Raw genomic sequence first — 26,862 nt, forward strand, 5'->3', positions numbered from 1 at the left:
CAGCGTCACATTTAAAAGGAGAAACTATTCTCCAAAATGCCAATGTTGTGCCGAAACTACAAAAAAAATGCTCCAGATTAAAGGAGACCAATAAGGCATGACAACTACATTAATGCCTGATCCTAACTCAATCCAGAATGGGGCGGGGAGGGTGGGGGTGGCAACTATAAAGGCCATTATGAAATCATTTGGAATATGAATGGTATTTTAAACTATTTTGTCAGTGTTAAAAATGCACAGAATTTGATAACTGTTGTAGAATATCTTTATTCTTAGGAAATATCCACTGAAGTATTAGAGCTGAAGGGTCATGATGTATGTGCAAAAAGAGCACATGCCAAAGTATAAATGGCAGATGACCAGGACCTTTGAGTACATAAAACCCAGCTTCAGTGGGTGATCTATTGTCCCAAATCATCTCTTCCTGCCAAAGTGGAAGTTCAAAGTTAACTTCCACTTTGAACACAAGTTTGCTTTTACTCCTCTCCTTTCTCTCATCATCTCCTTTTTCAGGCTGGACAGACCTGCGCAATATTTAGGCATCCTAACACTGATGAATCCCAAACCGAACATGAACTCATGTCCCTAGGTGTGGTCTTTACTTGCTCCCTATCTCGGCAGCTAATTCTGTGTCCCCAGTTGACTGAGCCAGAAACCTGGGACTCATCCTGGACTCCTTCCATCTATGCCTCCTCCCCTTCTTTCGATGCCACAGCCAAACAAGGATCAAACTTCTCCATTCTCTCCTACTCCAAACTCCTGGGTCCACCCCAACATCACCTCCACAAACAAGGCCCCTCTAATCTATCCCTGCAGCCACAAGGACACCTACTTGCGCCACTACCACTACCATTACCATGTTCACACATGGTCGCCTCCACCTTCAAGTCAATCTGATATTCACAGGATGTCCTGTAAGACCCTAGAGGACCTGGGCTTTGCCACTTCAACTTCTTCTCCTAGCACTATATTTTAAGCCCCAGGCGCAATGAGCGACTATGCAATGAGCGACTTGTAGCGCCTTAAACACTCCATTTCACACTTCCCTGTACCCTCTCCCACAAAGCCTCTCCAGCCTCTGGGCTTGAGCCTCTTCTCCAGGAAATTGCCCCTGACTGCTCCAGGCATCTCCTTTCATCACTACAATCATTGCACTGTATGGAAATTATCTGCATCAGTATAGGTCTCTGATACTAGGACTCTGCATTCCTTGAAGAAGAAGACGGCACCATCCCTATATCCCCAGAGCTGTGCACATGGTACATGCTCCATTTTTGTAGGCTATAATGGACTGAAAAGCATCTGTAGTTTTTTGAATACCAAGGCCTTTAAGATTTGGCAACAGATTATAATTAAAATATGCAAATCATGATGAACTGCTGCTCTGGAATTGAAGTATCTCCAAATAATTAAAAACTGCATGTGAGGGGGTGATACAGAGTTTATTGAATTAGATTTTTCTATTTACAACTGAGATCACATCTACATACTATTTTGCTAGTCTACGTGGGTACATTATTTCTAACGAGTTTAGACTTACAATGAATGGGCTCAATCATACAAAAACACACACACACACTCGCACAAATTGTTTTAAAACAGTAGTGTATACATTATACTCCTCCTATAAAGCCAGCTTTGATTATAAACCACTAGTTTCAAAGATCAGTCTGATTTTGAAGATGAACCAAGATACACACTGTATGATTCTAAAATCTATTTTAGCCGTTTTGTACAGTTGCTATCTTACCAGACTACAGTATATATTTTTAAAAGGACACTGATGAGGGGCACCATCTGGTATTAACTTTAACCAGACAGCTGACTGCCTCCCTCTTCCCCAGAAACCTTTGGCCAAGAGTTCTCCATAGTGAAGACTGAAAGGACCCGGTGATACTTCAGCAGCAGTCCCGTTACTGCTTGGAGGTAACAGAAGCAGGCCCACGTCCGCCTTTAATTCTACCATGCTACGCAACTCGCAAATGGTTCTGAGATTAGAACATTTACCGCCGTACTTAAACACTTAGACATGGAGAGTCAGCTAGAACAGAGGAAAGGAAAGTCATAGGTAGGTAGGTAAGAAGGTGGACACATGAAGAGCCAAGCTGCTCTGTCCAACACCTGTGTACGTGTGCTTTAACTAAGTGAACTCAGGAGGCCAATAGCAGTGGACCTGCTCAATTCACCTTCCAAATCAGAACAAGACTCAAAAGCTCAGGCTTGAGTTTTCAACTATGCATAGGTTCCACCGGTGATGAGGAGCTCATAAGCAGGATCTCTACTCCTTCTGCACAATACGATGCACGCACACAGCATGCCCAGCAGCTGTGGGAAGAAAACAACAAAGGGGAAAAAAAGGTGAAATCCTCTTATAGCAAATGTGAATTTCCTTGCTGGCAATGGAACTGTTTCAAACTTCAAAGATCTCAAATCATTAAAAAAAAAAAAAAAAAGCACTAACAATAACAGAAGCAATTTCTAATGAATACATTATCTTTTTAGGAATTAAGTATCAAGTTTCAGCTTTTCTGCCTCACACCTAAGAATAATTTGTGAAGAGAGCAGAGAATCAAGGCTCTCCTACTGCCAATCCCACTCTCAATCAAGAGCAGTACTATACAAAGAACTTTCTGTAATGCTGGAAACATTCTATATTTGAGCAGTCAAATATGGTAGCCACTAGCCACATGTGGCTATTGAGCACTTGAAATGTAGCTAGTACAACTAAGGCACTGCATTTTTTATTTTATTAAAATTTATTTAAACTTAGACGTATGTGGCTAGCGGCTACCATACTGGACAGCAAAGGTCTAGGAAGCAGAATGATCAAGACCATGTATGATGTGGAAATTTAATGGTGGTCTTTTCAGGCATCTAGATTTGGGGGAGATAGACTTCCTAACAATCCACAAAATGTAAAGCCCACCACATGGGCAGCCCAAAAGATCCACAGAGAAAAAACAATCCTGATGCCAAAAACTATCTTCCAAATGTTTTTATTTCACAATTACTTACTATTTTCAAAATCCAGGTTGGACTCTGTGGTATTATATATGTATTAGTTTTTAAAGGTCACTCTTCCTTCGTTATTTTTTTTTTTAATAAGCCCTAATCCTTCTGTGGTAGCAAATTGGAATAGTAATAAGTCATGCCATGTTATTTTGGATAAGCAAGAGGATTTAAGCTGGATTAAAGAGAAACCATTCTAGAATTTTTGATCTGGCTTCTTACAAATAGAAACAGTTACTAAAGAGCTAAGTAAGAATATGTTAATTTTCTGCTCTAACTCTTCATTGACAGGAAAAGGTCTCAGTTACTTGATTTTAAAAGGCAAGGGCCCTCTGTACATACGGGGTCAATCTAATTTCAACAAGATGTAGCCAGTCCATAAACAGACTCTTGAGGTCTGAAGTGGATGATTACTGATGACACACGTACAGAGAAAAAGGATGTCCTCAACTTGACTTCTCCACGATAAAGTCACACACTCCAATTCTGGCCCTCATTTAGCCTATAGTCTACCCATTCAGGATACTTGCTGCTTGAATCCATCAGTTTCACTATATCAGTGTTTGCTGAGTACTTACCAGCGCAAAGTGCCTTCAAGACATTTTAAATAAGTGGTATCACTGAAAGTTTACTAAATATCTTAAGCCAATTCTAGACATGTTTAGTATCTAATTCCTAAAGAAATATATTCCCATTCACTGTACATCAAACCATTCTCAAAACAGTTATAAAATCAAACACAATTATGTTCCCAGGCAATGTACTGAGCAATAAAAACGCTAAGCTCTGAAAATTACTGATTTGCTTGGGGAAAAGATCTCTTCCTATCCGTACCTCTTCACATTCCTTTCAGTTGGTTAACTTCTGCTGAAGGAGTCAGCACTCCCCAAAATGGGGTCTTTCTGGACTTTAATTTCAACTGAATCAACTTGTATTGATTTAAAAACAGTTAAATAACCTTGATAAAACCCTACTCATGCTTGGGAATGAGTCTATTTAAGAACATTAAGCGCTACGTAATAACTTCTTATAGTGCAAACCTCATCATTAAGTATTACAGGCTCATTTCCAAAGCTTTGCTATACTAAAATCACATTAATTATTGAAACTTTCCAACAACAGATTTTAAAATATCACACAAATACTTTAGCTCCAGTGTGATTTCTTGCAATGAAACTTTCCCCTGAAATATTCAAGTCAGGAGAACTAAATCTGCACTTAGTCCAAATATGATACCCACTAACTGCTAAAATGATTACTAAGTACATAGGGAAGCAGTGATTTAAAAAACTCGCTGCCAGAGTTCTCTCGTGTTGTAGCTGATTAGGAATCTGGTGTTGTCACTGCAGTGGCCTGGGTCGCTGCTGTGGTATGGGTTTGACCCGACTTGGGAACTTCCACATGTGAAAGGGGGGAAAAAAAAAAAAAAAAAAAAAAACCACCAAAAAACCTCTCTGAATGTCAAGGATTTAAATGCCCTTATGATACATTATGTAGGTGGTGTTATGAGGAAGTAGGCAGATAATTAGAACCACACACTGGAAATACCCTTTTCTGAGAAAAATTTAGAAATATCTACTGAAAAGTCATCCATATTCTCTGATCCCCTCAATTTCTTGGCTATAATTTTTTTGCTATAGGCTTTGCACATATATTCAGAGGATAGTTACTGCTTGCATTTCCTAATAGAAAGACTTCCATAAGTGCCCATTAATATACATTAGATAAGTTATGAAATATATCTAAAAAATATAGCCATTGTAACATTAATTTGTTTTTAAGAAGGCACAAAGGGTTACATATGCCATATAATTCCACCTATGTAACATTTTTGAAATGATAAAATTTTAGAAATGCTGACAGATTTTGTAGTTACCAGGGTACAGGGGAGGAGGCAGAGAAGGGAGGTAGGTACAGTTACAAATTGCTCAGTATCTTGACTGCGGTGGTGGACACAAGAACCAAACAGGTCAGAAAATTGTACAGAATTGAATACACACATAGAAAAGAGAAATCTAAATAAAATCAGTGGACTGTATCAGTGCTGACATCCTGGTTGTGATATACAGTAACTTTGAAAATGTTAACCACTGAGGGAAACCAGGCAAAGCATACAAAGGCTCTGTCTGCATTATTTCTCAAAACTAGAGGCTGCAAACAATTACCTTAATTAAGAAGAAAAAAAGGTAGAAAATTGCATCCTGAAAGCCTCCATTTGCATTAAAAAATATTTATGTGCTTGTAGAGCACACACGACTTCTGGAAGGTTATTCAACAAACTGGGCAAAGTGGTTGCCTCTGCAGGGGGCGGGGGGACAGAGAACTGGAGTCAAGATTCAAGAGGTAGGTTTACTTTTTACTAAACTTGTTATCATTTGATGAAAAGTTTATCAAATGTGTTTTTCAATTAAGAAATTTTCAAAAGGTAAAATTAAGGTTAATTTTCCCCAAATTAAAAACAAAAACAAAAAACAACTTAGCCACTCAAGAGGAATTAGCTTCCCAAGCTTCGGTTTTAAGTTTTTTAAACAAGAATTACTTGGAATTTTTTTTTTTTTTTTTTTAAGATTTTCAGATTCAAGACACTCAATTTTCTCTCTGGAAGCCCAATATGAAGTGCTATCCACTGGTGTGTTTTAACTTATTTTAATGAATTGAAATAGAAGAAGCAGGAAGGAAATAGCGGTCTTGATCTCCTTCACACTTGGCATACAGACCATAAAAAAGCAACATGGCCCTGAGAAACAGTTCTCTATAAACTTTTGCTCTTGATCACTCCATCTTTGGGACATGCCAGTGTTGTGAGACTCGAAGACTGACAATTCCCTTTCTTCCCATACTGCCTTTGCAGAGAGCCTTACCCACAGCTGATCACTTAAGAGACTGTCAAATCAAAACCTAGATTTATTATGACCAAACTGTTGAAATACAAAATTTACAGTTGATCATTTGTTCATTTAAGAGGCTACTCTCAAAGAAGTGAAGTATCTTGCTAATTAACTAACAGTATAAGTGGAAAAGCAAAATTTTTTAAATCTCATTTTCTCATATTAAAAAACCCTGTTATAATAATTAGCATTTTTCAGGCTTTTCTTTCTTGATCATTTTGGTCCTACCCGAATACAGGTCACTTAACAAGACTATAACAAGAGTGGTCAAATGTTTCAAAAGGGCAATATAAGTAAATATTTCAGGTTGTGAATCAAGAGACAAAATTGGTCTCTGTCACAACCACTCAACTCTGCCATTCTAACACAAAAGCAGTCATGGACAACACATAAAATGAGTGGGGTTCACACTAAGAAGTGGAGGCTAGATTGGCCCACAGGGCCCACATATGACCAATACTTGAATTAGAGGCTTTTACTGGTAAATTAAGCTTATTAGAAAATTTCTCCTTAAATTCATATTTACACCTTAGAACATCAATGAAATGTAGTTTAATAGTATCACGAATCACACTCAAAATTAAAGGAGACAATGCTTAAACAGTATTGATAGAACACTACCAAAAATTAATCTTTTAACAATTATTTTAAACTGTTTTTCCTATGATAGCTCTTAGAGCTTCCCCACTTTAGAACCTAAAGGAAGGGCTAATAATATTTCAATGCTACTGTATATTCTATTCAGCTAAAGTGTCAACTAACTGTCAGACTTCATAACAGAATTAAGGAATTTAATCTTTGGAGAATCTTAATTCTTCAATTTGTAATCGGAAGCAGAGTACACATGGAGATGGGTTTCAAGCTTTAGTGATGGTTATAAGTCATGTTATGCTTGCTCTCCCTCATCACGGCCTTTAAAACAAAGGGAATAGAGACTGGAGAATCTCCAAGCATCCTTCTAGCCCCTTCTCTATCAGGATAGGTATAAAAGCATAAAAGCTCACTGATGGTTGAGCTGTTTCTGCCATCACTCAGCTCTTCCACACCCAGGGCACCAATCTACATCAGATTTTGATTATGGAAGTTTATGGAAGTTTAAACGTTTATAGGTACTCTAAAAAAAGAAAAGATATTAGAAAATTCTTTTATTTCAAATGGACTTTTTCCCACTTTAAACCAAAGTTTTAAAAATTTCAAAACCACTAGGTTTTGAGTCTATACAAAGCTATGAATGCCTGACTTAGTTTTGCAGAACTGAAAACACCAAACTTTTATCAGCCATTATTTAAGTCAGGGTGATTTAAGTATAAAATGCATATGGGAAGGTATACATAAGAGACTAGTTAGAATATTTATTAGCTCCCACTGAAAAATATTTAATGAAGAAGTATCTGCCTGGTTAATAAGCTTAACTAGATGAGGGACATATCTAACTAAAGTGTTGACTATCACCAGTCTTCTATATAGAGGCTGTATAGTTCGTGATCCCAAGCATCATATAGTTCTAAAGCTTTTTTGCTGCATCCTAAAACATGCAGCTTTATTACTACACATAAAATCATTACAAGATCAAGACAGATCAAGATTTCACTTGGGAAAAAAAGACCACCTTCCTGTTTCATTATTTTTAGCTCAATGAATGTGTTTACACAAAGAAAATATGAAATACATCCCTGCTGATCAACAGACTACTGCTAAACTGAGCCACAAAGTAAACGCTTAGTAAGTCAGAGACCATAGCAAATAAAGAGAGCTAGGCTTTTTAATGAATCATTTCAGGGCTGTCTGAATACCAGCAAAGTAAACAATCACACTTTTGATATTTTAAAAGGCACTTCCTATTAAGTCCACTAGTTCCCGTTCAAATATACAGAGAGCAGACAATCCAAGCAACTTACATATATAAACCAGCAATTACATTGGTTTATCTAAAAATTAAATGATACCAAAACTTTCTTAGATTCTCTAGACCTCAAAATTTCAAGAACATATTGAAAGAACATTAAAGAACACTCTGAGAACTAGATCTAAAGATCTGCAATTATTCTTAAATAGCTGAAACAGTCCTCTAACAGAATCCCTAAGATAATCTGTATATACCTGAGAACTATATAGGAATGTAGATATTCTGGGCAGAAAAACAGCCATCTTTCTTATTTTTTTAGGTGTGTATGAGGATGTGTGTGGGTTGTTTTTTGTTTGTTTTTGATAAAGTGAGAGGTAATTAAAACTATTACCAGCTACTTTACACAAACTATTATTAAGGGGAGAAAAGAATGTTTTCATTGGTAGGAGCAGGGACAAGTCCCCTCAGCTCCCAGCAAAAGACACTGTATGTTTCCAGATATGCCAAGGGGTGTCAGACTTCTTATGACAGTACATCTAGAAAAACTAAGTTCACAAATACAAGAGAGGTTAGAAGCTCAGTTTTTTCTTAAAAGTCTTTTCTGTAGTGATAAAATTGCTCCTATTAGTTTAAGAGACCAGTGTAGTGCCAGTTCTTGATTTATGTATATGAACATATAAAACACTTGAAAACAGAGAAGCAAAAAATGAAAGGAGAAATTAGAAAAGGTTAAAATAAAGCTTTCCATTTCCAAGCTCAAATATACCAGTTTGATTTTTTTTTTTTAATTCTGTGAAGTTCTACTGTAACACCTCCCAACAATACATTATGACAAGAGTCTATACTTTTAATAGATCACTCACTAAACAAATCAAGACAGTAAGATAAGGAGTCCCCTCACAGTTTCCCCATCCAGATCTCTGGTTTCTGGGACTACTCTGGGTCTATGGCTAGAGACAGGAAATGGAAGATGTTGGAAACTGGTGTCTGGTACCTCAATCACTTCTACGTTATCAAATGAAGATTAACTGCATTTCATGGCTAAAATCATTCAGGGTTGACATCGGAGAATCAGAACACTTTGATAACCCCTCGGCTAGCTGTGCTTACCTGAATAGCTGCAAATGCCAGGGCCGCCCAGATAACATGCATCATGATTTCTTGTAGCTTCTTCACAACTAGAGCCTCACACCCCTGAAACACCCAAAGTCATCCTCATTAGTCTTTTTTAAAAGTGAAAGCTGCAGGATCACATATTACTACTCATTGGCAGAAATGGAAAGAACAGAAATTAAAAGAGGGGAAAAAAGATAACACATTTGGTAGTTCCTGTTGTGATGCAAAGGGATGGTGAGGCATCTCTGGAGCACAGGGATGCAGGTTCGATCGCCCTGCACAATGAGTTAAGGATGTGATGTTGCTGCAATTGTGGCTTGGATCTGGCCCAGAAACTCCATATGCCACAGGGTGGCAAAAAAAAAAGAAAGAAAATGCCCTTGAAAATAATTTATATTAAAATTAAAAGCATTAAAGACAAGTAAAAGAAAGTAGAAAGGAAGTTTCAGGTAGAGATAATTTACTGAGAAAAACAGGTTATCAGACTACCAGATGATATTCATGTGCTGGCCAAGAAATGGAACTTACCTCAGAATAGAGATCAGAGGGGTAGGCCAGACTGCCATTACAGTTGCTGGAGGTCTCTCTGCAACAGCTAAGAGGGACACTCTGGTTTTTGGTTTCTTTGAACCAGTCTGTATTTTCCCAGTCTGAATAATTGTGAATTCCACAACAGTGCAGCTAACAGAGAAGAGAACAGAGAGATTACTGCTCACAGGACACATACCCCTGGGTTGAATGTTAAGAGTTCTGTGCACTGTAGAACAACGACATTCAACTGACCTTTCTGCAATGATAGAAATGTTCTACATCTGTATGCTCAGTATGGTAGCCACTGGCTACATGAGGCTATTGAGCACTCAAAATGTGGCTAGTGTAACTAAGAAACTGAATCTCTAATTTTAATTTAAACAGCCGCATATAATCACTGGGTCTAGAACCTCCACTTAAAAATCACACTGCCAAGGAGTTCCCGTTGTGGCTCAGTGGTTAACGAATCCGACTAGGAACCGTGAGGTTGCAAGTTCGATCCCTGGCCTTGCTAAGTGGGTTAAGGATCCTGCGTTGCCGAGTTGTGGTGTAGGTTGCAGATGTGGCTCGGATCTGGCGTTGCGTAGGCCAGTGGCTACAGCTTCAGTTAGACCCCTAGCCTGGGAACCCCCATATGCCACAGGAGCAGCCCTAGAAAAGGCAAAAAGACAAAAAAAAAACCAAAACACTGCCAAGAAAGGGTAGTCTACAGCTAAGAAAGATCTTTAACATCTTTCCTATTAAATATCTGATTCTGAATTAAATATTACTTCCAATAACAAAGTATTTAAACCAAGTATTAAATTCTGGGAGTTCCTGTGGTGGCCTAGTGGGTTAAGGATCTGGTGTTGCTGCAAGCTGCAGTACAGGTCACAGAGGCAGCTTGGCTCCTGCGTTGCTGTGGCTGTGGTGTACACCAGCAGTTACAGCGCTAATCCAGCCCCTAGGCTGGGAACTTTACATATGCCACAGGTACAGGCTTTAAAAAAAAATTTTTTTTTTTTTTGTCTGAAATGTTTTAGGTTTACTTTAATCTAGCAAAAGATATGTGGGAGTAATAGATGAAACAAGATTGACAATAGCTGACAACTTTTGAGGTGGGTTTATGGATACAAAGATCTGCCATACGATTCTACCTCCACGCGTTTTTACCTCCACACGTGTTTCAATTGCCTATACTAATTTTTTTTAACAGTTTTGTCTGTTCCCTTTTCTCGTCTTACTTTCCTAAGGTGTATGAAGACTTCTCACCTCCTCTGAAGTCCATCTGGACTCTCAACTTTCCAGTGACACATACCTCTCTTCCATTATCACCTTTCCAGCTAGTTATTTCTTGGGGGGAGAAGTGAGATGCTTCTTATCTGGCTATGACTGGACAATGGTGGAAAAAAACTTTTCAAGGGTGAAGGTAAAAAACACTGGATGCATCATGAAGCTAACCCACAGTTGCAAAGGTACATTGCTAATTTATATAGTAATAGAGTTAAGTTTAATGTTGACTCAACAGTGATTTGTCCTCAAAAACAGATTAACTTCAAGAGAACTCACCTGTCTCTGTACATAATCAATAGCCCGGCTAGCAGCATCCGGATTGGTTCCATTGTAGGTCTTATATACTTTCTGAATGCTGCGATCAACCTCATTTTCCACCTGAATCAAAACAAGGAATTCAGTCCTTGAAGATGCTGGTAAAGGTAACATTAGTCCAGGCTCCAACTAAATGCCTAAAGTGCACACATGCAAAGTGGTGAGATCTCTCTGTGAATCTCTTGTAAGAAAAAAGTTTTCTTCCCCTGCCTCCATACAGACTGAGGTAAAAAGTTCAGACATATTATATCACACAGATTAAAAGCAGTCAAAGAGAAGACTGCTAAAGATGGCAGGCTACCAATTTATTCAAGATGGAAAAAGCAGTCAAGCTTTGAGATAGGTGTTCTAAATTATAAATAGACCACCTTCTTCAAGTAAGTTTTCAGTGGGTTCTCAGAAGACCTACTCGTTTTCCTTCCCTAAAGGAGGTAAAAATTAAAACAACTTAAAAAGCCCCCACAAGATATTTTGGGGACAAATACCAACATTATTTTCCATTACTTATTTAATTTTATTTAGACTTGGCCAAATATGCACAAGTAATCAGTAGGTTAAAAAAAAAAAAAATCAGACCTTAGAAGTGGTACTTTAAGAAAAAGCTTAAAGCAGTTCAATATATGTGAATGAGAAGTCAAGAAATAAACTCTTCAAAATATATTGCTGCCAAATAGAAGAGTGGTAACTAAAGTATCATTCAACAAGTTTTGCTTGTACCAAATGCTCCTTATCTTCCTAAGATGATTAGACCTATTTGGTAATCATATCAGCGATGTGGTAAGATTATAAAATTAATAACCACATCGTAGGTAGGAGCATAACCCACTGCATTCTTTTTTTGGCATACTTATCTGGTACCTTATGTAGCAATGCTTGAATATTAAATTGGCATATCATGTCTGACTCAAAACTCTTACGTTACAATGAGAATAACTATACTATGCCTTTATAATGTCTCTATAGTTATACCCAAATTAATTTAAAGCAGTCTGTTTAGCCTTAAGTGGTACTGCAGGTGGAGAGCAAAAGTAGGCAAAGTAGAAAGGGAAAAGGCAAGAAAAGACGAAATGATCAGCACAGAGGAAAGAGAGACTAGAAGAGGGTGGCTGCCAACAGCTGTCTTGGTGTTTGAGTTGGCAGGATCCCTTGTTCCTCGGGACTGGGGAAGAGGGTAGGATTTCACCTCATAATCACGTTTTTCTAGGTCCAACACCAAAGTATTTTTTTACAGAGGCGGCAATGGGAAATGAAATCCTCAGTTTAGTTCTTCTAAAACAAACATCAGGGAACCTATGGGCTGAGGAAATCTGAACGAACTTCTCAGCTGACCAACATTTGCAGATCATTCTGAGGTCATTTAAAGAATACTAAATACCTACAAACTAGAACTGAAGGCAAAAGAAAATGTTTCCTCTGAAAATGAGTTTATTTCACTTGAAACACTTAAACCACCTTTTAAAACATATGTAAATTACAGTAGACAACATACCTTTGCTCTGTAAACATATCCCAAAACCACTACAACAACTTCTGTGACAAAAACCAAGAGTAGGATGATGACAAACTGTAAGGAAAATGTAAGGAAACACTGTCAAAAATTAAATACAAGTGAAAAAACAGCTCCTTTACATTTTAAGATAAAAAGTATATTATCTGAGATAACTACTAGAAGTTTAAGTGCAAATTCTGTTCCAATTATAAGAGCTAAAGAGAATACAGAGCTTTTCATGCTCAATTCAAGCAAGTCACACAAATGAATATTCCCACCCTATGATGATACATGCGGTCAGCACAAAGCTAACTTACCGTGGCAAGTCCACATCGGCTTTCCCGGATTGTGGCACAGCAGCCAATCAGCCCAATAACGAAGAGCAAGGCCCCTACAGCTATGATCACTACGGCAGGGATGAGAGTGTACACATCTTCAAAGAAGTGGTCATAGTCATCGTAAGTGATAAAGACATAGGCTCCCACATAGCATAAAATGCCAGCTGCTCCCTGCAGAAAACAAGGTCAGATTGCTGGTAAAATTCTCCAACCCCTGCTGGTAAATATCCCTGCTATTTCTTAGTACATTATAATTCAATGAGATTTTCCACCGCTTTTAAATCTATTTGTAGACTTTTCTTTTATCATTCGTTAGAACATTTCTTTTATAAAGTTGAAAACTTTCCAAATTCCGCCTACTTTCTGATAACTGCTGGGTAATCTAGCACCAAGAAACCATGAACCCAATAAAGAATACTGATGCCAAGAATGAAAACACCCACCCACAACCCTAAGGTCTATCGTAGCCCAATTATATGTCCAATACAGATCAGTGCAGAGGTGGGGATATGCCTTTGCTCACTGCAGCTGCCCCCAACAAATGGTACAAGCAGCAGAGCCAGGATTTGAACCCAGGCAATCTCACTCCACAATCTGCTTTTGTAATCTCTATCTACCAACCTGGGGGAAGAAAATACAATAATAACTAATAACCATGAAACCCATTTCTAAAAATTGTGCTGTCCTAGTTGAGACTGAAATGGTAAAGCCAGGGAGCCAAGTTACTAAAGAACTCTGCAAACCCTTTAGGCCTCTTATTCTTTAGAACCATGCTTCTCTAACTGTGTGAATAGGTTAGAAGATCTTATTAAAACTGCAGATTCTGATTTAGTAGGTATGGGGTTGGGGCCTGAGATTCTGCATTTCCAACAAGCTCCCAGGTGATGCTGCTGCTGCTGCTGCTGATTCTTGAACTTTGAGTAACACGGTTTAGAGCACCTAAAGGAAAAGTGAAGGCAGGAAAGTCATGGACCAGCTGCTGCTCCAGGCATCATGCTGCAGCTGCAGTTTTACATACATTCTCCACTTATCATTGTCAATCCTGCTCTCACTGTGTACCAGCACAATGGTGACAGCCCACTGCCACTTGCTTTTATGTGAATGCCAATTTTTTAATGTAAATACAGTGGGAGGCTAAGCGTTAAAACATTTGGTTTAATGAATTATCCTTTGTAGAGCTGAGATTTTCATATGAAAATGATTACTTCACCATTCTTTAAAATTTAACACATAAAACATTAATCTTCAAACTAGAAAAGAGCCCCCACAATTATACTGGAAATATCATTAATTTCCTCTCAACCTGGAAACCCAGTTTATTTCTTAAATCTGTGGGACCCTGTAAAGCTTGGGCATCATCAGTATATTTTCATACACTAGGCTGGTAGGATCATTCAGATCTGAAAGGAAAAGACTCCACTTATTTAAAGTTGAGAAAGTAACCTGATTTTCTTTTTTTTTCTTTTTTAGGACCATCCCTGTGGCATATGGAAGTTCAAAAGCTAGGGGTCAAACCAGAGCTGCAGCTGCTGGCCTACACCACAGCCATAGCAACACTGAATCTGAGTGGCTCTGCAACCTACACCACAGCCCACAACAATGCTGGACCCTTAACCCACTGAGGGAGGTCAAGGGATCAAACCTGCATCCTCATGGATACTAACTAGTTGAGTTCTTAACCTGTTGAGCCACAATGGGAACTCCCAATTTTTTTTTTTTTTTAATAATAACAGGACTTTTTAAAAAGAGAAGACAACCAGAATAACGAAGGCAATTTAAAAAACCATATTCTTGGAGTTCCTGTCGTGGCTCAGTGGTTAACGAATCCGACTGGGAACCATGAGGTTGCGGGTTCGATCCCTGCCCTTGCTCAGTGGGTTAAAGATCTGGCATTGCCGTGAGCTGTGGTGTAGGTTGCAGACACGGCTTGGATCCCACGTTGCTGTGGCTCTGGCATAGGCCGGCGGCTCCAGCTCCGATTCGACCCCTAGCCTGGGAATCTCCATATGCTGCAGAAGCGGCCCTAGAAATGGCAAAAAGACAAAAAAACCAAACCAAAACAAAAACCATATTCTTTTAAAACCCTCCCCCTCTGGCTTTCAAGACGCCTTACCGCTGGTTTTCTTTCTATTTCCCTCACTGCTCACTCTTATTCTCTTCATGGACTCTTCTTTACCAGACAAGTGTTAATGATCTGGGTTCTACTTTCCGCCCTATTTGCTTCTCATTTTGCAGGCTCTCCTCAGGCTACACTAGCCACAGCTTTACCAGCCACTGCAACTTTCTACCTAAGCAGTCATCTCAGAACTGCCCACCCCCAGTTAGAAAGAAGTCCCACAGACACCTAGGCCTCAACCTTCTTCAAAACCCTCTCTGCCTTCCTGCCCACTCCATCGAATCTCCTCTCATATTCTATATTTATAGCACACAGCACCAATTACTTTTTCTAGCCAAATGTCTGAGAGCTACTCCATACTCTTTCTATGACTTAACCCTGCACCCCATCAATCACCAAAGTCCTTCAGGTTTACTTTCAAAACATGACCACAATACCATTAACTTCTAACCCCCATTGCAGTGCTTTTGTCTAAGTTTGGGCCTTACCATAGCTCACCCTAAACCTTACCTGCTGATCCTCCCTGTCCCTTAATAATGTGTTCTTTATATGATCAGTTATTTTTGTTAAAAATATAAACCAGATCAAAGCATTAGCGTGCTTAAAATTAGGATGAGACAAATAAAGGCCTTGAAAAACTGAACAGTTCCTCCCCGCTTCTCAGCCTCTCGTGTACCCTGAACAGAAAGCCGTTATGTCTAGTGGCTCTCCCTGGAATGCCTCTCTTCACCTGCCTGGGAACTCCTTGTCACCCATTAAGTGCAGTTTAAATATCACCTCTTCCTCTAGGAAGCCATTCTTGACCACTTCAAGCTGGATTAGGTGCCCTTGGTCCCATATCATCCCTACACAGCTCTAACAGAACATTTACTACAACTGTTGCAATTATAACCACACACGTCTCAGCCTGTACAGGGCACGAGCTTTGCCCTGCCCATCTGTCTTTCGGCCCTGTGCCACCCAGAACAGTGCCTGGCACATCGTAGGTATTAGTCAAAATTCACTGAGTACCCTTCATCTCATCCCTTCCCTTGAAACTGTCTTCCCATCTCTATCAGAAGCTTTGGTTTGTATTTACTTTGTTTCTGCAGTTTATAGTTTTTAGTTCACTACTCAAGATTTGGCAACTTAATCCAGTTTACTAAATTCCTGATGGCCATCACAGCTGGAATATATTCGTTTATAGATGCTTCACTTATAGCAACTGTGCCTGTTCAAAGGCCCTCAGAGTTCAGTGACATACTTACCTTGGTGACATTATTACGGAGGATGGAAGGCAAAGGAGAGAGGAAAGAGGAGAAACAGCTTATTGGTTTAGGTACATTAATCACAGAAGTAGATGGACTACTTAACACTCTTACCAAACACTACTTGGCTAAATACGTGTGATACAGAAACACACATTTTGTTACAGTAAATGCTTTCAGTCCTCAAACTGAATTAGAAGAAATCCCAAATAGGAAGCAATCAAACTTTGCCCAGTTTGTCTTAACTAGTCATCTCTCTATCCTCTGGATTCTAAGCTTTTCTTACTCTAATAGGCAATCTCTATTTCTTAAAAGGCTTGTATTAAAATGAATTGTCTTTGAGCTTCTACTAAATGAAATTTTAGGCAACAAAAATCTGAATGAAAACAAGATAAAACTGGATAAATGTATGTTATCAAAATTAATCTGAGGCAAGACATGGAAGAAGTATTTGTTTGAAACACGAGATGACATGTTTCCAACCTAGAGGGGTTCCTGTCAGACTCACAGTTGGTGCTGCCTGGGAGGGAGCCCAGGGCAATGCTTCCAGCGCTGACACCCTCCACCCAGGCAGAAAACCAATGCAGTGGAAGGCTAGGAGCAGACGCCGTTAGTTCATAAAGCTGCCTGTTCTTTTCTCATTGACTTGAGAGCAGTTTCTTTTCCCAGGCTGCAAACTAGTCAACACCCAAATCCACACACACACGGCAGAGTTGAGAACATTAACACTTCTGTTTGGACAACATACAGTGGGAAGCAACTCAGTAGTTGCACACACCAAAGCAGCAACTGCACTGATCGCTGATACGCAACTACCTAAATCAAATTACTCATAAAGGCCATTACCTAAATTGAAGAGAACTTAAAAGTTTTCTTCTTTTAATGACATGTTTATACAGCAAGTATAAGTTGTATAGTAAACAACTTATGAAATGACACGCGTTACTCTGAAAATATAGACAAGGTGTCCCAACAACAGCTGAAGACCCAAAACAGCAATAAGCAACCACTTTAATGACATCCAACCATCTGATGAAAAACACAGCTTGAGCTTGTAAGGTGAATGGAAGAAAGGTTATATGTAATTCCTAACTAGGGACTTTGTAGTAATGCAGATTTTTACATAGGACTTGTGGCCATTAGAAAGGCTAAAAGGTGAGCAGGGTTAAATCCTTCTGCTGAAGGGTCATGCAGGGATTGGGATCTATCAAAGGATCTGGGCTCTGCCAACAAAGCAGCTGCGGCGGGGGGAGGAGGAGGTGCAGCAGAAGAGGAATGAAATGTAGAACTTGGAAGCAGCTGAACTGCTTTAGTCACTGCTGAGAAAATCTGAGCCTATAAGGAGGATTTATGCCAGGACAGTACACTAAAAATATTCAGCCTTTGTACAAAGGAGAGAAATTTAAGGGAAAGGCTGAGGGCTGAAACCATAGAAAAAAATAGTTTTTAAAAAACTATTCTTCTTTACCCTTTTAATAAACTCATGCTCTAAATGACAAAATTTTAAAACTTGAGCAGAGCCAGTGCTTTTACACAACACCAAGCTCTTCCTCTAAAAATAAAGCTACCTGTCAGAGAATATTAGCAGTAGGAGTTCCACTTTACCCTTCCGCTATATACACACCCATGTGAAGACCCTTTAAAATAAGAAATTTTATTCTTACCTAAGATAGATTTTTCTATAGTTTAGAAACTAATAGTTTGGTTTTAGAAACTAGGTGTTCTATTGTACTTTTCAAATCCTCTGAGAAAGATGATGAAATGTTAACTCCCCAATTCTTTACTTTTCTAAGAAGGAATATGCAATGAAAGGGGGCACATCAGTCAGTAAAACCTGCAACTGGAATGTGGCAATATTAAAAATGAAACAGACCTGTTACAAGCTAGGAGATAAAAGAGCTCTGTTGGGAAAAGTGTATCTATATGGAAATTTAGAAATGTGAAGGTAGAAGCTTCCCTGAGAACATTTGGGTGAAGATAAAGCAAAGAAAAACAGAAGTGATTTTCTTGCAGTGGTATATAGCAGTCATGGATTCATTTGCAGAACTGGCAAGAATCAGACAGCATAAAGATGAGGGGACCCTCCGAAGTCATGCAGCTAAAAGCACAGTGTCTGACAAATTCTTCTTGCCTGCAAGAACTACTCCTTCAGAGTGATTTTTGCCTCCAACAATCAATTGGTAAAGCAGAAGAGATTGGAATGTTGGGAGAGAAACAGTCAAGAAAAAAACCTGGCAAAAACCACTGTGTACTCTAGACTTTGTAAGAACGCAGATTTCAAAAAGCAGATATGGGGGAAAGAGCAGCAGAAATCTGTCTTATGAAAATATCTTTTAACATTTAATTCAGAGTTTCTTGAAGGTCATATTACTCCATCACCTTCGTGGCGTTACAAGTGTCTTAAAATCACCTTAAATCTTTTAGCATTCTATTTACCATAATATTCTCTAGTCCAAACATGCTGTTTCAATTCTGACTTAACTCTGATGACATACTTCATGTCACTGAACACAATTACCCTTTTACCAAGTCCAAGGGCTGCATATTTCATTTACTCTCTTATCATTCAAGGAAAAAAAGACAATTCCAAAGATTTCAAGTTGCTTTTCAGAACTTAAAGCGACTCTGACCAAGAATTTGTGAAGCTATGAAATAAACCATTCTCTACTAAACGAACTGGTCAATAATAAAGGCAAGCAGTACTCAAAGATTATGTGAGGGTACAGAGAGAAGAAGAGTCCTCAGGAGTACAGATTAATACAGAATAATCTTTTTGGAAAGCAATCTGGCAACACATTATTAGCCTCAGCTTTTACAGTTTTGTACCTACCAATTCCATTTCTAGGAGTCTATTCTTAAGAAAATAAGTCAGATGGAAACAAAAATTTGAATAAGGTTATGTTCATCAAAATGTTGTAACAAAATGATAATAGCAAAATAAAAGAAAAAACCCTAGCATCCCGAGGGATACTTGCATAATAGCCTTTAAATACGCTAAAGAAGGATTTAAAAATACATATGTGGCATGTCAGGAGAAAAACATACTTAAACACAGGCATTTAAAAAAACACCAAATGTTAATATTGGTTGTCTCCGGGTAATGGAATTATGGTGATGTTAATTTATTTAGTGTCTTCTTAAAAAAGCAAATATATTATTTGCATATTCAGAAAAGTAAATATTTAAAACTCCATCTGAAATTGAGACTCTGATGTTCTTTCACAAATGAATTCTTAGATCTGTCCTTAACACCACTAACATAAAATAGGTATCTCTTCAATCTCAGATATTTTAGGTACCTTTGCCAATCTTCCCTGTTGATCACCTTTCTCAAGCCTGCCTAGCTTTGATTCATCTCTAGATGTTTCCTGGCTATCTAATGATCCTTTCAGTACACAACTTTTTTTTTCTTCATAAATATCACCTATCAAAGAGAAAAAAAACATCCTACTTGGAGGTATAAAGCTTTGACAGTAAGCCACTTCTGCCATCATTATCAACATCACCATCGGTACTGCCATTACTCTTCAAGAAACAAATATTTTAATCCTTTAAACCAATATTACTCTGAGGATATTCCAAAAATCATGTTTCTCAATTCTGTTCTATATTCACTTTTCTGTGTTTTTCAAAATCATCGTTGTTTATCCAGCCTGTTCTATTTAATCCAACTTATACCTACCAGCTGAAAGGCCCAAACGTGCAGAATGCAATGAAACTCAAGATCAACCAACTGCCACAGACAAATTATTTTAACAGCATGGAAATTAGCTCTTTTCAGACTGTAGGGCTCTAGGAGTCATCTGAGAAGCATGGAATTTAAACATGCATTTTTTCTCTTTGAGATCCTATAACTGTAATAAGAGTCAGTTATTACTTATAGGAGCCTGAGGTGCTTAAGCTTTATAATATTAGATTCTGTGCACGCTTGGGTTATGTGTTTAATCAGTAGCAACAATAATGTAAAATACAGTAAGTCAGCATTTACTCTAGATTTCCTTTTAATGAATCAAAAACAAATATATCAATGCAAATAATTTTTCTCATTTATTGACTCTACCACATTATTAAGGAGGGAAGAGGTGGCTCAGCGGGTTAAGGATCCAGCACTGCCACTGTTGCGCTCAGATCACACCTGCAGCACAGGTTCGCCCCAGAACTTGCACATGCCCCTCGGATGCACTCCCCTCCAAAGAAAAAGGAGGGGTAGAGAGAGAAGAGATGATATTTTTAAAGGAAGGCTTTCGAATGTCCAAGAATATGAAAGGGAGCGGGGAGGTGCATCAAGAAATTAAACTCAATGGAATATTAAATGATTTTGCCCATCTAACCAGTCTTCCCACGAGCTGCTACAAAGCAGGAACTATACCTTTCTGCATTTCTCGGAAACAAGTAAAGCACAAAAGCACAGATACTCAACAAGCATTTACTGAGTGAACAACTCTTAAAAGTATACTTGTTTGATGCATGTATAAATGTTACAGAATAAATTTTCTGCAAACATCCTAACCTAAACTGGACCTTAGGGAATAAAATTCACTAAAACATTTCAAAGCATGATAAATATCCTAAAAAGCTAATAAACAGCCTATTCCTTAAATTGCCAACTAAAGAGCATGTTCCTTGCTCATTTCAAGTTCCTAATGCTATGGTTCTTTCACTTAATGATTACTCAGAGCCACAAGGCTCTTGGGTCAGTGAAGAGATGCCTGAAAATGTACTAATGGAAATATTCATTTTCTTAACTGCTAAAGACAAGAAATAGGTCTCCTGTTATATATCATAACTTGCTTACTGACAAAGTTTGCTTTTCTTCTAGTGAGTTGCAAAACTACTATGGAAAAAAAATCTGTTAGCTGAAGGTGTGTTCCAATGACATATTCTTTGTCAGAGCAGTCATTCATGATGATAGGAATATAGGAGGTAGAGAAACAGATTCCAGGATGTTAGATGAAGGTTCCGGTTTAGAAGTATCACCTTCCTAACTCAATGTGTAAGATGTGCTAGAAAACACAAAATATGTATAAGGAGATTTGCGACAAAAAGCTTTCCTCAAAATACTTCGTTATAAATTTTTAACTTTTTTTTTTGGTCCACACCCATGGCATGTGGAAGTTTCCAGGCTTGGGGTCAAATCTGAGCTGCAGCTGCCAGCCTACACCACAGCCACAGCAACGTGGGATCTGAGCCACATCTGCAACACACACCACAGTTCATGGCAACACCAGATCCTTAACCCACTGAGAGAGGCTTGGGATCGAACCAGGGTCCTCATGGATACTAGGTGGGTTTGTTACTGCTGAGCCATTACAGGAACTCCAAATTTTTATCTTTTAAACAAAAGCATGAATGTATAGTTAAACCTTCTTTTGGTAATTTCAACACACCAAGTATATTCTTGCCTTAGGACCTGTAAGCTGTTCCTTGTCTTACATGGCCCCCATTTCCCCCAAATCACTCCCAGAATCCCTTCTTTCATATATTCCAAATTAAATTTCACCTCCTTAGAGCAGACCTGTCAACCTAAAGCAGCCATCCAATCACTCCATCACATCACCCTGTTTAGTTCTTCCCACAACATATCACCAGCTGATCTTTTTCTTATCTCCTCCCTTTGTTTTGTTTTCTCTCTCTTCTTTTTTTTTTTTTTTTTTTTGCTGCACCCAAGGCATGTGGAAGTTCCCAGGTCAGGGGTGGAACCCAAGCTGCAGGTGCAGCAACACTGAATCCTTAACCCACTGTACCACAAGGGAACTTCCTTTCTCGCTTATTTTTAATTGTCCATCTTGCTTCAACAGAACAAAAGTTCTGTAAGAACAGAGATCTTCACTTTTCCACCTTTTTATTAATAATATAAGCACAAAGAAGGCACTTAAACATTTGTGTTGTACCTGTTTAACAAAGCAATTTTCCTTAATTGTACGTATTCACCTAGCAAAGTGTAATATGAATTTTTTAAGGTAATTTTTAAAGGTTATATAAGGCTTTTAAATATGATTTGTATGTAAAGGGTATTTCACCAGTGAATGATGGTTAGTAAAAGCGCCACATTCCAAAGTTGTTTCAAAGGCATTTACAAAGTGTTTGACCATGTGGTATTTGCTATTCCACAGCTGTTTCATTGTTACGATGGCCTCTCATACTGATGAAAAACAACACCCCAAGCAGGTGGGCCAGATTATAAACTCTGCAACCACAGACCAATCTTTCTCCTGTAGTTCCTAGAATGCCTAAAATACATGTGAGCAAAATAAATACTAGCCAATGAATTTTCCTCTTAGGGTAGAAAAAGTGAAGGTAATCTGAATAACCTGAGACTTGATTAAGGACTCAATTAACTTACCATAATAAAAACCTGAAATTATAAAATACTGATCTAAACTTGTTTTATGTATTTACTTATTTTTCCCCAGTCGCCCCGAAGCAATGGAGTTCCCCGGCCAGGGATCAGATCCCAGCTACAACTGAGACCTGCACTGGATCCCTAACCTATTGTGCCAGGCCCAGGATTGAACCTGTGTCCCACCAGTCCAGAGATGCTGCCGATCCTGCTGCACCACAACAGGAACTCCTAAACTTGTTTTAGATGAGGCCTCCTGGGTCAGATCCAATGACCCACCAAATCAAGACTCCTGTCTGATTTGGTACAAAAGTGCAGTTTATAGAAAAGGCTAATGACTTTGTTCCAATAGCCTTCAAAATTCAGTCATGTAACTCCAACACTCCTGTTTTCCAAAAATTATCCTGGGTCTAGCACTAATACACTTACATTTAAAGCTATGTCACTCCACAAAAAAACCAAGAGATCCAAGTTGTACATCCCTTCACTTGTCCAAAACTGCCTTTCATGCTAAGCCCTAGTATTTTTTTTTTTTTTTTTCTTTTAGGGCCGCACTTGTGGCATATGGAAGATCCCAGGCTAGGGGCCGAATCAGAGCTGCAGATGCCGGCCTACACCACAGACACATGGGATCCAAGCCGAGTCTGTGCCCTACACCACAGTCCATTGCAACACCAGATCCTTAACCCACTGAGCGAGGCCAGGGATTGCAACTGCACCCTCATGGATTCTACTCGGGTTCCTAACCTACTGAACCACAAAGGGAAAAGCCCTTTGTTGATTTTAGAATTTGGTGAAGAACTCTCCATTTCCACTAAGACAACCTTCAGGACTTTAGAACCACTCTTTCCCCTTTGTGCCTTTCCACAGGAACTCTCTCTGCAATGTCCCAAATAAACTCCACCAGGTCAACATTAATTAACAACTTTTTGGCCATCAGATCATTTAATGCTGATCTAAGTATTTCAAATACGTATGTATTTCCACACCACGGCTCACTGAACAAACTGCCAACTTAACCAGGAGGTCTAGTTTAAAGATGTTGCCAAAACAATTAAACTTTAATATTTATCAACAATCAGCCATCACCATCTGATAGTGAAGAGCCAGTGCAACAGTTAAAGAAATCTGTGCTCAAGCTGCCCAGGGGAACCTAGATTAATTTTAAAGATGCTCTATGTAGGGAATATTTATTCTTCCACTTACACATTAAGGTATTAAAAGGAGGAAGGGGCCACTATATCAGAATACAATTATTAGAACTGAGGTACCCATTACAAATTCCCAGGTCAAACAGGTTAACATCGGTTTTATGTACTTCCTCATAATAATCTAATTTTTAAAACTGACAAGTTAAATAGAGTAATTTAAATGCTGGCATAGGTTCTAAACAAGGTTAAAAACCAGTGTTTAAAGAAAGTGATTCCAACATAGCCTAAAGAATTCCTCCTCCTTTCCAAAGCTTCTGAAATCACACTATGCTCTAACACAGGCCCTAGAGCATAGGACAACTTGGGCTTGAAGACAGGCTCTGCCCCACCTTGGGTGTGCACTTCAAATAAACTTTAACGTCCTCGCCTGTAAAATAAGCATACTATTCCCTGCCAGATGGGGTTGTTATGTGCTTAGCACAGTGAATGGGTGAAAAAGCACTCAAATGGTAGTTATCATTACCAACACTGTCAATTCCAATAGTCTGTCCCTAAACTAATACTTTGGAGACATAGCTAACACTGTTTCCTCACTAGTTATACTGCACTAAACATGCTCTATGCCTCAGTTTTTTTCCCCTGCATGTCTGCTTAACTTCCTCATCACAGCTTACAAATATTTTACTATCCTACTAACCTAGATAAAGGGTGTTTTTACCATACAGTTTAACTTTAGTCTTGACAAGAACCTACAATGAAAAGCACAACTGCAATTCCACATAACATTCTTCACTGAGTGCCAATAATATATAGTTACATAATTTCCAAAGATTCATGAGCAATTACTTTGAATTAAGTGACGTTTTAAATGAAAATTTAATTATTTAAAGAAAATCGCCTCTGTATTTCCAATATTTTGTTTAACAATTCCAGGGAGTTTCTGCTGTGCCACAGTAGGTTAAGGACCTGGTGTTGCCCCAACTGTGGCTCAGATTGGATCTCCAGCCTAGGAACTTCCACATGCCGAGGGTGGGACCAAAAACAGAAAAAACAACAAAACAGTTCCAGTCCCTGACCTTGCACAGACTAGAATTCAACTGATAGTAGTACACAAATTACTTTTTTCTTTTTTCTTTGTAGGGCTGCACCTGCAGCATGAAAGTTCAGGAGCAGAATCAGAGCTGCAGCTGGAGCCTATGCTGCAGCTTTCAGCAAAGTCAGATCCTTAACCCACTGAGAGAAGCCAGGGATCAAACCAGGCATCCTCATGGATGCTGTATTGGGTTCTTAATCCACTGAGCCACAATGGGAACTCCCAGATTATTCTTCAAAATCAAACTGTTATTCCCTAAAAATCGCAAGGAACTGTAAATGGTACAAAACTAACTCTATACCTAAGTATCTTATCTAATAGTGTTTCTCATCTGGAGATTTCTGAAAATTCTTTTACCTTTTAAAAAGGCTTGTAAGTCAAACTCAAGTATAGGAAGCACTCCTCTAATCAGAAAAGAAGAAATCATGGAAATCCCAATGTCAAACGTGGGTGATTCTGAACAGGTACTATCAGTCAGGATTCTTTCAGTCACACCATAAATACCCTGAAACATACTATGGCAATATCCATGTGTGTGTAGTGGGTACCTTATCCTTTTTTAAACAATCTATAATTATCCTTTTATGCTACAGCAGTCAGAATATGAAGTTTCATCCATTGTTGGCAGGCGAAGGGTGTGAGAAGGAAAGGATTCTTTCTGATTTAGGAATGTGTGTGGGAAAGAGTTGAATGGAGACATACAAAAGTATGGGAAGTGGGAAAGTTCCAGGGGACAGAGAAGTGTGTCCAGGGCATCAAGTGTTTAAGAACATGGTCAATTGTGAGAAAAGAAAGGTGAATGAGAACTTCAGTTGAAGCTTTTGGAGGGTTTGGTTTTGCTTTTTAAATAAAGTAATTTGAGGTAAGAAATGCTTCATAAGATCTATCCTGGTGCAATGTCCAGAAGAACTAGAGGGTGGAGAAACTGACCGGAATAACACAGGCTGTTACAAAGGTCCTTGGTGAGATAAGGACCCGAATTAAAATGGGGGCGTGTCCAAAAAATTCATAAGCCACTGTTTATTGAAAGTGAACTCATTGCTTTCAAGATCTTGTGACATTCGAGTCATATTTAACCAAGGTTTATAATCTTAGGCTACCCACCCCCATGGCCAAATAGATTGATTTTCTTGGTGACAGGATTATTCGGCTTCTCAAGTTTAAACCTTTCTGGGCTGGTAACCAGCCAACTAGTTCTCCATATGCAGAGATCTAAGACAAAATCCCTCACCCCGAGCCGATAGCGTCCCCGCACTTCTGCACCATTTGCCCACAAGCCTCGGGGCTGCCCCGGAGCTGCGGGGACTCCGGGCCCTGACAAAGAAAGCGGAGCCCGGCCCTTTGGGGAATATCCTATTTCGAGCCTGATGTCCTCAAAGAATCTGCAACAAGAGCTCTCCGTCCAGCAGGCTGCTCCAGGGGGAGGCCGGGGTTCCTCGGCCGAGGCTCCCAGAGCCAGGCCCCTGGCACAGAGCCAGCCAGCCAGGGCGTCGGGACCGACAGCGGAGGCCACCGGAAGCCCCCGAGAATTTCCCCTCTCGGCCCTCTACGTCCTGAGCTTTCAGCCCGACCCGGGAGGGACCTAGCGAAGCGGCCTCCGGGGCCCGGCCCCCCGCGCCTCCCCGCCGCAGGGCCGCGTCGCTTCAGCGCTAGCCCCAGCCCAGCGCGGGTCCCCACCGGGCCCCACAGGCGCTTCAGCCGAGGCCTCCTTTGGGCTGCGCCGCCCGCCCCTCACCCTTTCCCGCCCGCTGGCCCCACTCACCCAAAAGATGAGGTTGAGAAACACCAGTACGGTCTTGGAGGAGGTGATGCCGCACTGGCCCATGGCGCCGGCGGTCGGCTGCGGCCCTGCTCGGCGAGCGGGATGCGCTCACCGAGCGAGGCGGCAATGGCGACGGCGCCTCCCGGCTAGTAACTGCACGGCTTGCGAGACGTTCACCGCAGCCCCGGCGCCGTCGCGCACCCCGGACCCAGCAAGCACCTCGCTGCTGCGCGCAGCCGCCGCAGTCTCCGCAGGGTCCCAGCGAAGCTCCCCGGCAACCGAGTCCCGCCCCCGGAAGGCAGTTTTACCCAACCACTCCCTTGTCGGCTACAGCGAGGCCATGCCTTTT

At 39.7% G+C, this 26,862-nt stretch overlaps 1 protein-coding gene across 1 annotated transcript; it reads right to left on the bottom strand.

The window, feature by feature from the left end:
* Nucleotides 1–1,423: 1,423 nt before the first annotated feature.
* TSPAN3 (tetraspanin 3) lies at nt 1,424–26,862 on the bottom strand. Its single transcript, NM_001244196.1, has 7 exons — nt 26,514–26,862; nt 12,784–12,975; nt 12,467–12,541; nt 10,939–11,040; nt 9,388–9,540; nt 8,854–8,937; nt 1,424–2,325 (listed from the first exon to the last, which is right to left on the bottom strand). Exons 1-7 carry the CDS (start codon nt 26,574–26,576, stop codon nt 2,233–2,235), a joined length of 762 nt encoding a protein of 253 aa, NP_001231125.1. The 5' UTR covers nt 26,577–26,862; the 3' UTR covers nt 1,424–2,232.

This window comes from Sus scrofa, chromosome 7, assembly GCF_054392235.1.
Source record: "Sus scrofa isolate SSC_HxYL_T2T_F1_AM1 chromosome 7, Sscrofa_HxYL_maternal_Yorkshire_Landrace_v2.0, whole genome shotgun sequence".
Taxonomy (NCBI): domain Eukaryota; kingdom Metazoa; phylum Chordata; class Mammalia; order Artiodactyla; family Suidae; genus Sus; species Sus scrofa.

Excerpts from the sequence above, each read along its gene's own strand:
- TSPAN3 (NM_001244196.1), bottom strand. The coding sequence starts at position 26,576 with ATGGGCCAGTGCGGCATCACCTCCTCCAAGACCGTACTGGTGTTTCTC. Across the intron at positions 9,541-10,938 it reads TTGATTATGTACAGAGACAG|CTGCACTGTTGTGGAATTCA; the intron begins GTGAGTTCTCTT and ends CTTCTCTGTTAG. Across the intron at positions 8,938-9,387 it reads CCTCTGATCTCTATTCTGAG|GGGTGTGAGGCTCTAGTTGT; the intron begins GTAAGTTCCATT and ends TGGGTGTTTCAG.